A 16702-nucleotide genomic window follows, 5' to 3' on the forward strand; every position below is an offset into this window, starting at 1 on the left:
AAAGGACTTTAGTTTTATTGCTCATGAATGTGTGGGTTGTTTACATGTTGAGTAGCACCTCCACAGTCCCTGCTGTTGCTTTTTGCAGCACGTGGCCTCTTTGAGGCTGATGCTCCTGACAAACGCCTCGGTCTTTCCTGCCTTCTCCAGGCTTTGAGAGCAACGACATCCGGCGGCTGCTGCACACAACTCAAGAGCTCCGTGCAGCTCCACTGCGTAGAGTTGTGCTGGGATGCTCAGGGGCATGGCCTACTGGGGGATGTTTCATCTGCGGATTTCTGTGTGTGAATGGGGGATGCTTCCTGTGCCATGCAGTATTTGCCAATACAAGTTGCAGAGAGAAATGGCTATGAATGAGAAAACAATGTGCTGTGTTGCCCATGAAAGCAAACTGAGCATCATCCCTTGCTCACAAATTCTCATTGGACATGGATGCCCCTGTGTGTGCACCAGGACTGCTGGGCCAAGTATTGCCTCATTAGCGTATTTACCGAGAAATAAATAAATCCGTTTTCAGAAGCAAAACTATGATGAATCATAGGAAATTATATGCTTTGCTATTGGAACAGCAATTTGGTTCTCTGTGCTCCAGACAGAAGTTTGCATAAAAGAATACAGATAAATTACTGCAAACATACCAGGATCCCTTGAAAGTTTTTTCTAATGATGGACAAATAGTGCGATTTGACACATTTGCACAAATGATGCACCTGTGTTGGCTTAGGAGTGTCATTGAAATTTGCCTTCCACTATTTTACCTGATTGCTTTGACATCAAGACAAAAATAATTTATGACCAGAGAGAGAGAGGGAAAGGAAAGGAAACATTTAGGATAGTAGAACAAATTTGGCTTTAATTGTTTGAAAGCTAGGAAACTCCAGAGCATGGTACACAGTGAGTGCAGGCAAGGTGTTTTTTTAACATCTGCAGCTTCCTATGGTCATGAGAAATATCAATATTTTTTCCAGGACCTATTGCAGAGCTTTTCCTCAACACAAATTTTAGCTACAGGAAGACAGGGAGAGATATAAATATGATACAGATATTGTGTTAGGATCTTTGGTACAATTATTTATTAATTAACAGGGAAATTGCTCTACCTTTCAATATAAAATTCCCAAGGGCAGTTACACCACCATTTAAAAACAATTTACTTAGATTATGTAATTACCATTTTTAAAATCAATGCACTAAAACCCTTTAAAACTGACATAGACTATGTTAGGCATGCAAAGATCCTCCTGTAATCTGGCTCACTTCTGCTCATCAGTTTTCTTTCTTCTGTTTGCCCTGGCTTAGGAAGTAAGCCAAGCTGAGACACAGCCACAAACACTTGTGAATACTAGCAGAACTACATTTGCACAATCCAGCGAGCTTCTGCGGCACTTGCAGCACATGCATGAAGACTGCACGTCATGTGTGCAGAAGAGGGACCGTGTTTGCACAGTGGGCGTGCAAACCTGATTGCATGAACACCTGGCTTGCTTGGTGCCAAGTTGGACTTTGGCCTGAGAGAAAGTGGGCTAGATTCCAGGAGCTGAGCTGAGAGAATCCTGTGGATTTCCACCCCCAAACTGGATTCCTCACAGATCCCAGGTCTATGTATCATGTACTTCTTGAGTAATTCCATGTACTCCAACTGAATCTACTCAACAAGGATCTGAGCTGTTTAAAAAAATGACTTCTGCCTCCATTCCTCAAAGTTAATCCATGCGAAGCATAACCAATGGTCTGGGCTGCTCGGAGGAGCTGAACCTCTATACATTTGGAGATCTACTTTCTTGCCACTTCTCCACTAGCCATATTGATCACCATCACCATCTTTATTTATATTCTGCCTATGCCCAGGACTGGGACTCAAGGCAGCTTGCAACATTGAGAAAACTTGAACAATATTAATAGAAATACACAGAAGTTAAAATATATGTATATCAACCTGAATATTAAAATTTATAAGTGCCAAGATTAAAAAGCAATAAATTAATTTAAACAGCAGCGCCAACCCATCATAATCTCACAGTACTAGATTCTTCCCAAAGGCCTGCTGAAACAGAATCATACCTACCTCAAAAAACATAGCAAGGAGGGCATCAAGCAACACCCAAGGAGGCAATTAAATACTTCAGATAATTAGAACCCATGTATCTATGCTTTACTCTCTTTCCAAAGCACTCAGGTTGCATAATTGTGGACTCATAGCTTGCCTAATCTTGGGAAAAGGTGTGGCTCGCGGTGTGTGCTTTGACGGGAGTGTAACTTTGAGGTGTGGCTCTATCATGAAGGGACCCCTCCTCTTCTAAATTTGCCACTACACCGCCCATAATCATGCTGTCCAGGAGACCCAAAGGAATGAAGCCATGGGGCAAGGTAGTGTGGCTGTGGCTCACTGAGCCCTAAGCCTTGTCACATTCTCATTTGTTGCACATAAGCATTTGTTGTTTAGTCGCAAAGTTGTGCCGACCCAGCACAACACTATGGACAACATTCCTCCAGCCTCTCCTGTTCTCCACCATCCCCCGGAGTCTGCCCAAGCCCACGCACATCTCTCCAGTGACTCCATCTAGCCACCTCATTCTCTGCCGTCCCCTTCTTTTGCCATCAATTGTTCCCAGCATCAGGGTCTTCTCCAATGAGTTGTTCCTTCTCATTAGGTGGCCAAAATAATTGAGTTTCAACTTCAGTGTCTGGCCTTCCAAAGAGCAGTCAGGGTTGGTTTCCATTCAGATTGACTAGTTTGTTCTCTTTGTAGTCCAAGGGACTCGCAGGAGTCTCCTCCAGCACCACAATTCAAAGGCCTCAATTCTTCGGCGCTCAGCCTTCCTTATGGTCCAACTTTCGCAGCCATACATTGCGACTGGGAAAACCATAGTTTTGACTATATGAACATAAGCATAGCAGTACTTATTTTGAGCTAACTTTCCAATTGGAAGCCAATGTAATCAGCAGGTTGCAAACAGTTACCATTTCCTATGCTTCTAGAGTCAGCGAGCAGGCTGATCATTGCCAACACTAATTATGAAAGTGCTAATGTTAATTAAAATCTATTTTCAAATATGTTTCACAGTTTTGAATGTGGCAGAAAGTGCTTATTACTCAAGTGAGTTGTGACACTGTACTTGGGGAAACAGACTGGGCTTTTTTCTTGTATTTTTAAAGAAGAAACTCAGAGTGAAAAATGACATCCAAGTGGGCAATTAAATACTTCAGGTAATTAGAATCTGTACACATATGCCCTGCTCTCAGCTTAGAGTTCATCCCTGGGTGGTTTCCCATCTATTCAGCTTGTGGGTCCAGAGGCCGAGCATTGCCAGCAACACTGAACAATGTGCCTTCCGGTTGCATTGTGGCAGGACCTGTCAGTACAATACAGCTGCGGCTAGGTTTGCACCTGGTACTGCAGCCAGACATGGGCATCCAAAAGGTCAAACCCAATGTATGAATGGCCTGCAGATCCAACCAATTCTTTTGCCTTATTGCAGGAAGGTGGCAGGAGTTCTGAACAGGTGTCTGGAGGCAGTTGCAGGAGGGATGTAGGCACAAGAGTTGAAGCCAGATCTGTAAATGGTTGAAGTCCTGCGGGCTGGAATATCTGCTGATCTGACTGGTTCTAGATAGGGTCGCACTCCTCTAGGAGAGCCAACTAAGTCTGGTGGTTCCTTTGGACAGGATTTTATCAGTAGAAGTGGCGGCGGCGGCGAACAGGAGTGCTTTTTATTAGCTTTGGCTGGTTTCCAGTGGTGACCCTCTCTGGAGAAAGCTGATTGTGCCTGGTGAGGCATTTTCTAGTCACATCCAGGCAAGATGATATAAGGGGCCTAGCAGCAAGTTGTAGCACTGATTTTACCACAAAAATCCCACCCTAACCCATACATGAAATTTCATGAATTGGAAATTACATCATGGCCCACATTAGGATTTTTCTCCTATGCCCAAAGATATCATCAACTTTTTTTGCTATTTCTGTTTAACGTAACATCCAGCCTGAAGAAGAGCTTATGAATCTATTATAAATCTAGTATAAAATAATATCCAAGTTCAAACTGTACTCAGGCAGCAAATGAACATCATTCTGCTGGCCTTGGATGGAAGGAAATAGAGACACCATACTTGATAACATCAATGTATTGAGGGCACAAACCTGTAAATGAGAATATCTATCTATCTATCTATCTATCTATCTATCTATCTATCTATCTATTTAGGAGACTTCTATGCCGCCCCATTTGCCGAAGCCTCGGGGCGGCTCACAACCATAAATAAACTTCAATAGAATAATATAAATTAACAATATAAATTGAATTCTTGGAATCTTGTTAGGAAAGTGGCAGCTGTATTCTGCACTGGACTACCAGCTATATTGCTTAAACAGGTCCATTTCCAGGCAGAATTCAAAGCACTGGGGAGTACAGTGGTACCTTGGCTCACGAACTTATTCCATTCCAGGACTCTGGTCGTGACCCAAATTGGTTGTGAGTCAAGTTAAATTTCCCCATAAGGTTCAGTGTAAATAAGGTTGATCTGTTCTGTAACCATTTTTTTAAATCAGAAAAATGTGAAGCAAAGTGACAACAACAAAGATCGTGGCCATCTGCCCCCCACCCCCACAGCATGACCAAGATCGCGCTCGTCATCCCTGCATGCACCCATCATCCCGGCGCGCTGGGGGGTGGAGGAGAGAGACAGGCGTGATCACGGGCACACTGGGGGAGGAAGAGACGGGTGCAAATGGCATGGTGGGGGATGGAGAGATGGCTGTGATCCTGGCCATCTCCCCCCACCCCCAGCATGATTGTGGTCATCTCCCCACTTGGGGGTCGGGGGGAGATGGCTGTGATCTTGGCCGCCACCCAAAAACGGTGTTCATGACCCAAGTCAAAATTTTTGAGAAATTTTTGTTCGTGACCCGATTTTTTGTGAGCCAAGGTACCCCGGTACCTTTCAAGGAACTGGGGATGCGAAGTCAGTCTGAAGCTAGTGCTCATCTTCAGTGTTTTTGCTGTTGCTAGGTGGCATCAACCTGTCTCCAACTTATGGTGACCATGTGAATGGAAGCCCTCCAAAATGCCTTGTCCATGACAGCCCTGCCCATCTCTTGTAAACTCAGGGCTGTGGCTTCTTTTATGAATTCACTCCACCTCACATTTGGACTTTCCTTTTGTCTTTTGCCTTCCACTTTCCTAGCACAACTGTCTTCTTCAGAGAGCCTTGCCTTCTCATGATGTGTCCGAAGTATGACAGCCTCAGTTTTGTCATTTTTGCTTCTAGGGAAAGCTCATGTGAAGGAGAGCTAGTTGTGAAGGCTGCCTGGAATACGAGGCTGAGGAAAACTCCCTTGCAACTCCATTATGAAGCTACAGGATGATGGATTAGAATTCCTTCAGAAAAATTCCTCCAGTACACATGGATTTATGCAGTCAACACTGTATTCTGTTCTAATTTGCATGGACCTTATCATATGGTGCCTCAAGGCAGCATCACTATTTAATACATAATTTTAGTGCATATTCTAAGGTCTCTAATAAGCTCACAGGTGTAGTTTTTCTTACAGAGGGACATTTAGCTTCAAATCAATGCATTGTTTAAGTTATTCACTGTACAACATTCAATGACTTAAGCATCAGGTTTGAAAGAGAAATTCATGGTTGGAGAAGCAAAGAACCCAGCCTCAAACAGGTATTTGAAGACCACATATATCACAAAGAAAAGAAGGAAAGATGAACCGTATGAAATTATGGGTTGCACCAAACAAATGAATTATTTTATACACATGTTGGCAACAGCGTCAAGCGAACAATTATATTCATTGCTTCCTAACTGCCTTCTCTATAGGCCTTTAAAAAATTAATCCAGTTGCTAAGGGTGGGAACTAAAATTGTTAGATAGCTAGAGTTTTGGGCTTAAAAAGTTTAACCCTATGCATGTTTCTTTGAACTCAGTGGGACTTACTTCTGGGTAAACTTGCACATGAGCCCATGGCGTGGCTCCCTTCCTGCATTACCTGCAAGTCCAGTTTAGAGTAAGCTTGCTCAGACTGCATGCAGAGTGCAGAGAGGGCTTTTTGGAAGTCACGTTATTAAAAGTATGCCTCTGTTTAGTATGAATGATAAATGAACATTTCCCCCCTCTCTCCATAAAATGAATACTGAAAACAACAAAAGCATCTTGAAGGATGAGCTTATGGAATTCCATGACAATGCTGAATTTAAAAAGCAATTTATCACTTGCAGCATTGCCTATCCCACAGAGCCTCAGGAAATGTTATGATGAGGTTCTATTATTCAGCACAATGGCCCAAGTCCATGTTCCAAACATCCAAGGAGATCACAGCTGCCTAGATAATTACCATTGTTCCAGCATCCAGTTCATTGTTTTTTAATTGGTACAAAGCATTCTCACAGGCATTTGAGTTCAAAAATGAGACTTGGGCAGTGTCAATGAATCTGATGAGTGCTTATTTCTTGATGCTTAATTAATTCACAGAGCAAAAGTGTGTCTGCTGCTGCTAATTCTCAGGTGTCCACCACCACCAGCATCATCCTTCTTCCTTTCTGTACTGCCTATAGGAGACGCTTTCTGGGTGGTATACAACGAACGGGGGTACCTCCAGGTGCTCTGATCCCACTCGCCAGTGCTGATGCTGAGAGGATCACAGGGGGACCAAAAAGGCCTTCCAGTCATTTTTCCTACTGCACTTGCCACTGGTCTGTATCCAAATCTTGTGTGCTTGTGTAACCCTGCCAACTGGCTAATACAGGTCACAAGTTCATTCAGATATTTTACCCTGTGTGGCTCTGAAATCACAAGTTGCTTCAAGAAAAAAAAAATGAGAAAGATCCAGCATTCATATACTATTTATTTATTAGACTTATATCTCACCTTCTTCCACACATTGATGCTGAAGAGGGGTGCACTTGTTAGAAATGTAGCCTGGGCTTGTAAAATTAGGGACACTTTCAAGCAATCGGTTGGAGGCCACAAACCTTCTTCTTTTCATGGATTCCCTGCTGCTCTTGGCGGGGCTGATGGAGTAGTTTGCTCCTCCTGCCCATGTCCTCTTGGAAACAGCTTCACTAGGGCTACACATGCAGGTGTAGTCCCTAAACCAGCATAACACATGGGGCCTTTTGGCGGAAAAGGTGTGCACCCCTGATCTCAGGCACAGCTTAATTTCTATTTCAGTGAGATTTACACAGGAAACCCTTTTGCCAAATTGTGCCCCTAGTAATTTCACAAACAGGTAAGTGTGATCTGCACAAAATCCTATATCCTGCCCTAGTCTTATTTCCTTCTTCAGCTCAACTGATTTCTTGAATGATACTTCAGGAGTGTAGCTGGTGACGGATGGGGATTTAGTCAATGAATTCCCCACAGTCCCCAAAGTCAGGGGATCCTCCAAAGTGGATTTGGAAGGATGTAAGGGGAAGATCTGTTGTGTGACAGTGGGTGTTGCTCATTAAGTGTAGCTCCCAGAAAGCAGCAACAAATTGGCAGATTCCCGTTGATATATTTGAAGAGAGGAGATTAAACTTGAAAAATTCTTCTCTAATTAGAATGTGTTTAGAGCACAAGTGCAGTTACTTTGATCTAAGCCTGAAGCATTTATCAGCGAATTAAAGTATACTTACGTACAGGATGGAATACGGAAGCTGGCTTATAGTTATTAATGTTAATTCATCCCAGCCATCTTGTGGGTGGGGGATGCAAAAGGAAATATCAAGAAATAATTGTTTAAGCATATGCTTACAACTTCCACTGTTTTAACATGTGCCATTCTTATATGCTCACTACAGTAGTATTTCTACAATTTTTTTCTTAATGCCTACTCTTTTGGTATTCAAGATGTTCTTAATATAAACTTCAGTGATACTAATTTCAGTTTCTGGTTTAATATTTGCAGTTATACTGACATGTATTTGTACAGTAGCTATCTGGGGGCGATGAACAATCTTTAGAAAAAATATTTTTAGGAAAGCTGAAGAAACAAATGCTACAATTATAGAAATAATTATTTTAGGGTGCAATCTATGCATGGCTGGGGAATGGTTGGCATTGTAGCACTTTCTTCTGTCTAAATATGCATAGGATTGCACCCTTAGCTTGTACAGTACATGCGAAGAAAATGAAAACAGGCCAGCTTAATAATTAGATAAGGACACAACAAAGCACAGAATCAGTCATGAGTAAGCTCAATGAAAAGCAATCCCTTGCATGGGGAAACACTACTTGAGCTAAGCTGTTTTGCAGTTGGCAAATCATTATGCAGACTGGAACATGGTTGTACTTTGATAGTACGCTTTCCTGAATTTTGCAATGAAGTTCTCCAATAAAAATGCATGTAAAAATCCATATAGATGGAAAAATGGACCTAAGAGCACATATGTTCATTAAAATTGTGTACAAAACACATTTTATAAAAGAAAATTACTTGCAAAAATAAGAGACTAATGGGATATAAAAGAAAATAGCTTGCAACTAATAGAACTGTACATACAAATTTTGTATAGAATTCTAAAAAATCACAAACTGAATTCAAAATGAGACAAAATGAACTTAAGCTTGGAAAGAGGAAAAAAGAGCAAAACCGAAATAGGTAAGATTCATTCACCCATAGGAAACTAGTGGTGAACCCAGAGGCCTTAGTTTTTGGTGTGCCTTTTGGTGTGCAGGACTGGGCCACTTGCAACTTGTTCTGTTTACAAAGGTCCAACTTGTCACTCTCATTTATCTGAAAGTAAGAACTGATGCATCAGAACAATCAGATTTTCATTCCTCCAAACTGTAGCTATTAAAGGAACATAGGAGTGGCTCTTTAATTAAGCGTGAGTCATAAAAAGCTTTTGCCACCATAAGCCTCATGAATCTACTACTTATAAAAATGACACCAGAAGACTGAGTAACTTGCAACTTGATGCAATGTGATATACATTGTTGTTGCTATGGTTTTTGTTCTTTGGTTTTTGTTCTATCTAAGCCGTCCAGAGACCTTTTTAGTATAGAAAAACTTTAAACAAACAAACTTGACTTCCATCATTTGATGAAGTCCACAATCAAAATGTCAATCTGATCAGCACAAATAGCTGCAAACACAGCAAGTTAAAAAGTGCTAAAAATTGATACTCTTGTACCTTTTACTCAAATTGCAGCTTGGCACATCATGCATTTCTTTCAAATTCTGGGGAAAACTACATACGGGTTTGTTGAGGTGTGCCTTTCATTGGTTTAGTGAAATTCTGAGCAGGAGTTTAAATGTTACGAAGGATTTTCTGCCTTATTCATGCATATGGCAGCAACTTCAGACAAAATTGTTACGCTCAGTTTCACTCTGAAGCTTAGAAGATGGCCAGTAGACTCCAGTCTTTTGAATTCCACTATTCCTTTTAGCATGCTGAAAGGAGGAAGGGGTAGTAACCAAAGAGGTGGCATAATGTTAAAGACTCAGGTAATCACTTATGCTGGTAAAGAGAGAAGTACAAAATCGATATTGGAATCTTATGCAGGCTTACTCAGAAGTAAGCTGTTCGGCACACACAAGAATATATTTATTCAGTTGTACAGAACTACCCAGTTAAAGATTTGTGTTTTTTCAGAATACTGTAATAATTACTAATCTGTTAGGCATCAACTGAACCTTCCAATTCTTTGTGGAGCTCGAGCCAAATGAGAGAACTCTACAAAGTTCTAGTCTTCAACTGGCAGTATTTTTGATAACTGAATATGGAATTATCTCAGCATGACAACACTCCTTCCATGATGTAGCCAAAGCCCATGTGTCCAGTCTTCTGGCAGATGCAATGTACTCACACCTATCTGTCCAGCTGAACTGGGGCTAAACCATATGTCCCCATAAATCTCTCTCAGGTTTTGGAGAACAAGAAATCCCATTTTTATGACATTCCTATGTCGTTTGCTCTTCTCATTGTGCCTGGAAGCTGCAAGTCCTTCTGATGATACCCAAGAGGCCTCAAATGCCAAGGAAGCTTCTTGGGTGTGGAGTCTGCTAGGGCAATGGGGGCTGAGCATGGTGCCGAGGACAAAACAGGATAAATGGAGACACACCATTCCTAATCTATTTGGGCCATCAGAAAAAACATTCTATATTACAGAACTAGAACAAATAATTGCAGTATACATTAACTGTACACACATTTATGATAGACACCCTTCCCCACCCAGTGTATTCTTAATCATGAACAGCTTATGATTTCACAGATTTTGATTCATGCCAGGATTCAGACCTGGAATTCTTTTTGGCACCAGTCTAAGTTGCAGAAAAAGGTTCTCCCTATGACTCAGGAAATGCAGATAATATGAAAACTGAGTTAGGATGTGGGTTGTCCTATTCAGAAAAAACAATGCATATATTCAGTATCTATCTCATTTAGGAAGAAAGGTATATAGGTCTCCTTTCTTCTGTTTAATCTGATAAAAAATTAGGAACAGTAGAATGAGAATGGAACCCCTAATTTACGGGAGAACTGAGCTATCTTAAGGGCAACTTCAATATGATCTAATTTCTATAACGTGTGCAAACATCCTGTGATTTGATGCAAAGCAGCTCTCCAGAATATGAGCTCATTTGCCTTGTGAACTTGTCAGCTGGAAGCTTTATAAGGAGCTGAGGTAAGATTTCTTGACCTTAGAAAAGGTCTCATTTTAAATCTTAAAATGTGAGATCTTACTAATATGTAGAAACTGCTGGATTGTACCCAATAGTGCCATTGCACTGGCAGAAGCAATTCCACCAGAGGAACCAGAAGGGCAAACTCCTCTTCTCTCTGCACCCAGCATGTCTTCAAGATGAGCTTCGGACGGCGAGGAATCTTTCTGGAGCAGATATTTCAGCAGGAAAATAGAGGGAGAAAGTGTCATCACACTAGAGGACTTCTGTTAATGCACGATTGGATTTAACCCTCTATTTCCTCTCTAAGACTTATTTTCCATCTTGTCTGCTTTATTGGACTATGTGGACCAATTGGTTCCAGAGAGGCCCACAGACTGCTTCTTGCTAGTCCAAAAATCTAATCTGACCTCGTCAGAATAGTGCCAGGAAAATGCTTTGTTGAGCACTTAAATCAGCCTTTACAGTACAGCAGAATCAGTGCAGATCAGCGTCTTCTCTGCGTGACATGGCTTGTTTGCTTGTTCTGCAATGTGGTAAAATTCATACCCAACCTTTGAGTGTTTGATGTAAAAAATATCCATCCTCAGAAACTGAGTAATCAGCATATCCTCAGCTTCATGTATACCAAATCCCAGCTTTTTGGATCACCTTAAATATTTGGAGGTGTATCATGTGCCCCTTCCCCATTTTGGGAGGAAAGGTGTAACTATTCCCACATTGGGGTGAGCAACTTGGAGAGGTCCAGGGGCCATTTTCACACACACTGGACTCTCCATGGGCGGCAGCCCCTTACCCAATACAGGTGGAATATATAAAAAATTAAGGCATTACAAAGGTTGGGTGCCTGGTGCTGCTCCAGAACACTAGCAGCTATGGAACACCAATGAGGTCAAAATTAACTTCTAAACAAGCTCTGTAGTGACTCAAGATGCTATTTGGTTTGTGATTTCTCCTTTAGATTGCTTGAGGTTCCTCTGAAGTTTGGGCATAGCAGGGGCTGCACAGGCTACATGTTCCTCACACCTGCTATTTTTCCTAGCCTGAACTATGCATGAACTCAGCACAAGGGTTCCAGAGCATCAATATATTCCTAACTGTTCACAATCCCCAATAAGTCCGTGAGTGAGCCCTGAGAGTTTTTACTGTAAAGACACAATAGAGCACTATTGCAAGACAGATCATCCTACACCTTGAGGGGACATCAGAGGTTTAGGGGAATTCATCTCTTCACTCTATTGCACAAACATCTACTCACTGAGAACGTGTTCCCAGCCCAGCTCTCTTTGCCCAGCCAGCTGGGATTGAATCAGGCTCCCATATTAACCATCACAAAATGGCTACTGCATGTTATAACTACACACTTTTAGTCACATTTATGGAGACTTCAGTCCTCCCCAAAATGGCATCTTCCCCTGTAGGCCTGTAAGGCTGGGCTAGGCAACATGCAGGCTAAAACATCTGGTTTAAGCAATTCTAAGCAGCTAGAGCCAATGCTAAAGGATCATGGGAGTTGTAAGTCATAATGCCTGGAAGGCCAAAAGTTGTCCACCTCGTTTCTGAGGAGTAAGACACCACACTTCAGGGAGCAGAGGGGATTACTTTGTTCTGATTCACTGCATCCCTGCTTTAGCAGCTATATCACATACAACAGCAAAAGACTTTGCTATTTTTGTAATGGAACCTGAATTGTGGTTAAATACACTACAGCAATTCTTTCTTCAGTTAAGAAAGAGACAGCTATCACAGCCAACAGCAAGAGCATGCAAATGCTGGCTTTGTTCACTCATTACTTGTGCTTGGCCCCAACCACTCCATTTTCCCAAGATTTCTGCATGCGTGGGAAGACTTGGGAACCAGAATTGTCCCCTCAAGTCACACTGGGCTTTGGAACAGGCAGAAGCAGAGAGTCTTCTGTATTACGTCTGCATGCCCCAAATCTCATGCAATGAAAGCATGCCTCATGCCCCTCCTGAGCCCTTCCTGCACGCCAGGGGATTTGCAGGGGGTGAGATGGCAGCGGGCCAAAGCATGAAGCAGGCCCTCCTCTGGGCTCTGGGCAATTAATGGAAAGCTCAGGGGAAGAGATCTGAGCGCTGCCAGACACGGTGGGTGTGCAGGCTTGCCGATAACCTTGAACATGGTTTTCTCTGAAGTATGGCACTAAATGTCCAAACAATACAGTTCACTACAGTAAATGAAAATCCATACAAATTAACAAATGCACAGTTGACATGTTTAAGGTAAACAGTGATAACAACTGCTCCTCTCCACACTCAATACATTAAAAGGTTAGGCCTCCAAAACAATATTGCAAAAATTATACAAAATACCCCCTTAAAAAACAACAACTTATTGTGCAGTTTTGTTCAATGGATAACGCTAGGAACTGCCTATAGGACTTTGCCTTTGTAGCAAAGCAAGTCTTACTGCTGCTTTAATTTTTCAGTCCTATGTATAGGGACATAGTGAGAAATCATCTGGACAAGAATCACAGAGTTGATAAAAAGGAAGACCAGGCCTGCCAGCCAGATGAGCAAGAAAGTGTTCTGGCCTTGAAACTCCAGGAAGTACGCAGGGGCCAGCCACAGGCCTTGGCCACTGAGCCACAGCAGGAGAAGCAGAGCTGCCCGGCGCCACGACATCTGCAAATGAGGCATTGCCGGTGGAAGGAGGCAAAGGTACCACAGAAAATACTGAGATGTGCACACTTTGTTAAAACTCACAAAAACAGCAGTTTGCAGAAAGCAACAGAAGACCAGATCTCTGTGATAAGCTAAGGAAATGGCAAGCAGCAGCAGGAGCTGAGGTAGGAAAGCAGCAAGTCCAAGGACAAAATTCCACTCACTTTCTGCAGTCAAGTAGAGCATGTAGAAATAGGGTGAGAAGTTGTGGCGGATGTCCCTCCTGGTCAAGTGGTAGAGGTACGTATGCTCCCAAAATTCCCATCCATAATGGAAATAAAAGATAAGACCCAGAGCAGCAAAGGTGCAACCAGATAGCATCCCAAAAAGCAGAACATCACGATTGAACAGCCTTAAGAAAAGCTGGAAGAGGTCACCCACATAACTGAACTTTTGCTTCTTTAAGGGAAACGTCTTTCCTGGCTTGGGGTTTCTGTTACTTTGCAGATGAAGAGCTAATGGCAATGCATAGGTCACAGGATAAATTTTCATATGTACAGAGAGGCCATAGAGAACAGCTGCCTTCACTAAATTCCTCTTTTCCATGAAAAACATGGTGCCAAGGACAAGGCCTGCTACAAGAGATTCTGCATTTCCTCGGCTTGACACCGTCATTGGCAAGGGATTCAGAAGCCAGAATGCACAGCACCCGCATGCTTTCTCACTATCCAGTCCTCTGAGAAGCAGAATGCGGTACATGAGATAGGCAGCCACCAAGTCCCCGGCCACAAAGAGGATCTTTCCATACAATTCAGAAAGGTAGATGTTTGGTGTTAAGATCCAGCCTAGGAGTGGGGTGTAACGGTAAGTGGCTCGTGCGTACGGAGATTTGCCTTCTGTGATGTATTTAGCAGCATCTGTGAATACCTGATAATCAATATCTGTATATTTCACCAACATTGTTTTGTCCTGATAAACTCCATAAAAGACAAGCACAAGCCTGATTATGATAGCAATACTGAATAAAATATCTTTCCTAAGAAATCTTGTAAGAATTTGTTTCCCTGATGCCTGATGGGATGCCATATTTAGTTCTCTTTGAGGGATTAAAATGAGAAATAGATCCCAGTGTTCGTTCAGACTCAAGCCATCCTTTGATTATGCCAGTTTCTCAGTAGGAAGCTGAAGTCCACCTTTAAGCTTTCTTTCCACATGCGTAACTTCTTATGAGAGAGAAAGACAGAGAGAGAATCTGAAGAGGAACTCTGCTTAGGTACCCCTGTTCAAAAAACAAATACAATTAAATGCAGCCAAGGACAAATGGTATCATTAATACATTATAATTATGATAAAGGATCTAATTAAAAGAATAATTGTACATTTGAAATCATGGGACATCTACATGGGTACATAATTTGAATAGCATTACATTACAAAGTTGGTTAATAGAGAAGTATTTTGGATATTCTATAACTGTTGTAAATCACCCAGAGAGCTTTGGCTATGAACGATATAGAAATGTTAATAATAACAATTTATACTTCACTTTTTTCTCTTTTGAGGAACCCAAGACACAATGATCTACTTTCTCCCCATTTTATCTTCACAACACTCCTGTGAGGTAGGTCAGGCTGACAGCCAGGTCACCTAGCAAGCTTCATGATTGAGTGGTGACTAGAAGCTGGATATCTCGGGTCCAGCACCCTAACCACTACACCACACTGGCTTCCAGTGTGCATAGCCTATGCCTATACATATTGGGTGTGTAAAATCTAGTGTCCCTTGGATCTAGACTGCACAGTTCTTTTTTCCCCCGTGGGCACTTATCCAGGTCCACACATGTTGGATTACTGCATGTATGTCCTACTGAAACACTTCACCAATGGGTGAATATCCAGTGGTTCTGTGCTAAGGCAGGTGCACTGGGTGATGGAGAGGGACTGACTAGGTAGAACCATCACCTGATCCAGGTCAAGCTCCTTTTGAAGGGCCAGGCATCTGCTGTGCGTGATCTTGCACAAATAACAGAAATTGCTTTATGGAACTGAAGCTAATTGCAGAAATTCCAAAACAAGTACGCCTATTTGGCATGCAAGGAAATCTGTATCTCCTAAGATGCTGGATTATCAATTCATACTAATTTTTGTTGGGCAAGGATGTCTTGCCCCCTGCTGATCAATGTTTAAAAGCGGTATGGAAGTTTTTAAAGGGGTCTTTGAGTCATGAAGCTACTTCAGGTCCTCTGGCCTTTCTCAGCCCAACTTACCTCACAATGTTGTTGTAAGGAGCTCACTGAAATGCAAATCTGCTTAAGAAAACAAAACTTCTTTGCCTCATTTTTATTTTGTAAGCAGCTTTGGGAGTTTTGGCAGGTTGGTGTTAAAGAGGAGGGGAAAAGCATCCTAGAAATCTAATGGTGGTCTGAAGAAACATGATGCGAGTCAACTGTTGAAGCTATGAAGATTTAGTCTTGAGAACTAAGACAGGAATGGCATTTCTCCAACACTGTCACATTTCAGAATGATCAACAGAAACCATTTCTGGGCCACTCAGATGAGTGAACAGATGGTATTCTCACCAAAAAGGCCCAGACCCACACATCCCTTTCCTTTTTCCAGAATGTGCATGGCCGCCGTTCACTTCTGTGGGAAAAAGCAAAGGTCTGAATTTAGGAATCCGATTGCACTGATGGAAGGAAACCTGTCTCTTATACTTTACACTGGGTGGCTCGACCTTCACTAGCAGGGCTTGAACTAGGCTGATAGGAGGAAAAGACCCCAAAAATAAATTCCGGGGGGATCTGAAACCAGCCCTATTGTGATTTTTTCTCTAAGTACACACCCATCAGCTAAGGAGTACTACCAGCACACGTTGCGTGTGCTGCGAAGGGCGGAGGCAGGTAAGGAGAAGTGTTGTATGAAACGGGATGGGAGGAATCCAGCTTGCCCGTAAAAGTGGAGAAATCGTCGACTTAATGGACACGGAGAGAGAAATGCCTCCTTCGCCCCGTCAGGGGACGGATCTTGGGCGATGGGAGCAAGATGTTTCGGCCCCTCTGAGGCGCGCTTAGCTCTGAATGGAGGAGGGGGGCTGCGTGTGCGCGCAATCGGCCAGCGCAGCCTGCGGCGCGGGGGGACGGAGAGGGGCTCGGGATGGCCTTGCTACACCCGAGAGCGGGAGGGGACTTCGCGGAAAGAGTACCTGGGACTCCCACGAAGTGACCGAAAGCGAAGCCCTCCCGGAAAGGAGCCAATGACTGACGCTGTCCGACGCTTGCGGCGCCCGCCCGCCTCCGGGAAGGGAAACGGAAGAGCTGTTGCGCGTGCGCAGTAGCAGGGCTGAAGCAGGCGTCCTTGCCCTTCCTGCCCTGCCCCTGCCCTTCTGAGTCTGGCTAGTAGGAAAGGAATGAGGCGATTCTCCTGCCAAGGTGAGGGCAGGAGCGGCTTGTTTGCAAGACGCA

General features: G+C 42.9%; 1 protein-coding gene across 3 annotated transcripts; it reads right to left on the reverse strand.

Annotated features, from left to right (window-relative positions):
• Positions 1 to 9045: 9045 nt before the first annotated feature.
• PIGM (phosphatidylinositol glycan anchor biosynthesis class M) lies at positions 9046 to 16511 on the reverse strand. Of its 3 annotated transcripts, XM_044419753.1 has the most exons (4): positions 16444 to 16507; positions 15821 to 15884; positions 13467 to 14521; positions 9046 to 10824 (listed from the first exon to the last, which is right to left on the reverse strand). In XM_044419753.1, exons 3-4 carry the CDS (start codon positions 14326 to 14328, stop codon positions 10793 to 10795), a joined length of 894 nt encoding a protein of 297 aa, XP_044275688.1. In that variant the 5' UTR covers positions 14329 to 14521; positions 15821 to 15884; positions 16444 to 16507; the 3' UTR covers positions 9046 to 10792. The 3 variants fall into 3 exon arrangements, with proteins under 3 accessions (XP_044275688.1, XP_044275673.1, XP_044275681.1); XM_044419738.1 differs by lacking the exon at positions 9046 to 10824 and having other exon boundaries at positions 12833 to 14521; XM_044419746.1 differs by lacking the exons at positions 9046 to 10824; positions 15821 to 15884 and having other exon boundaries at positions 12833 to 14521; positions 16444 to 16511.
• Between the last annotated feature and the right edge of the window lie 191 nt (positions 16512 to 16702).

This window comes from Varanus komodoensis, unplaced genomic scaffold (genome assembly GCF_004798865.1).
Source record: "Varanus komodoensis strain SLA01 unplaced genomic scaffold, ASM479886v1 scaffold1, whole genome shotgun sequence".
Taxonomy (NCBI): Eukaryota; Metazoa; Chordata; class Lepidosauria; order Squamata; family Varanidae; genus Varanus; species Varanus komodoensis.

Bases quoted from the DNA above. Each gene is read 5' to 3' on its own strand.
- PIGM (XM_044419746.1), bottom strand. From the start codon at position 14,328: ATGGCATCCCATCAGGCATCAGGGAAACAAATTCTTACAAGATTTCTT.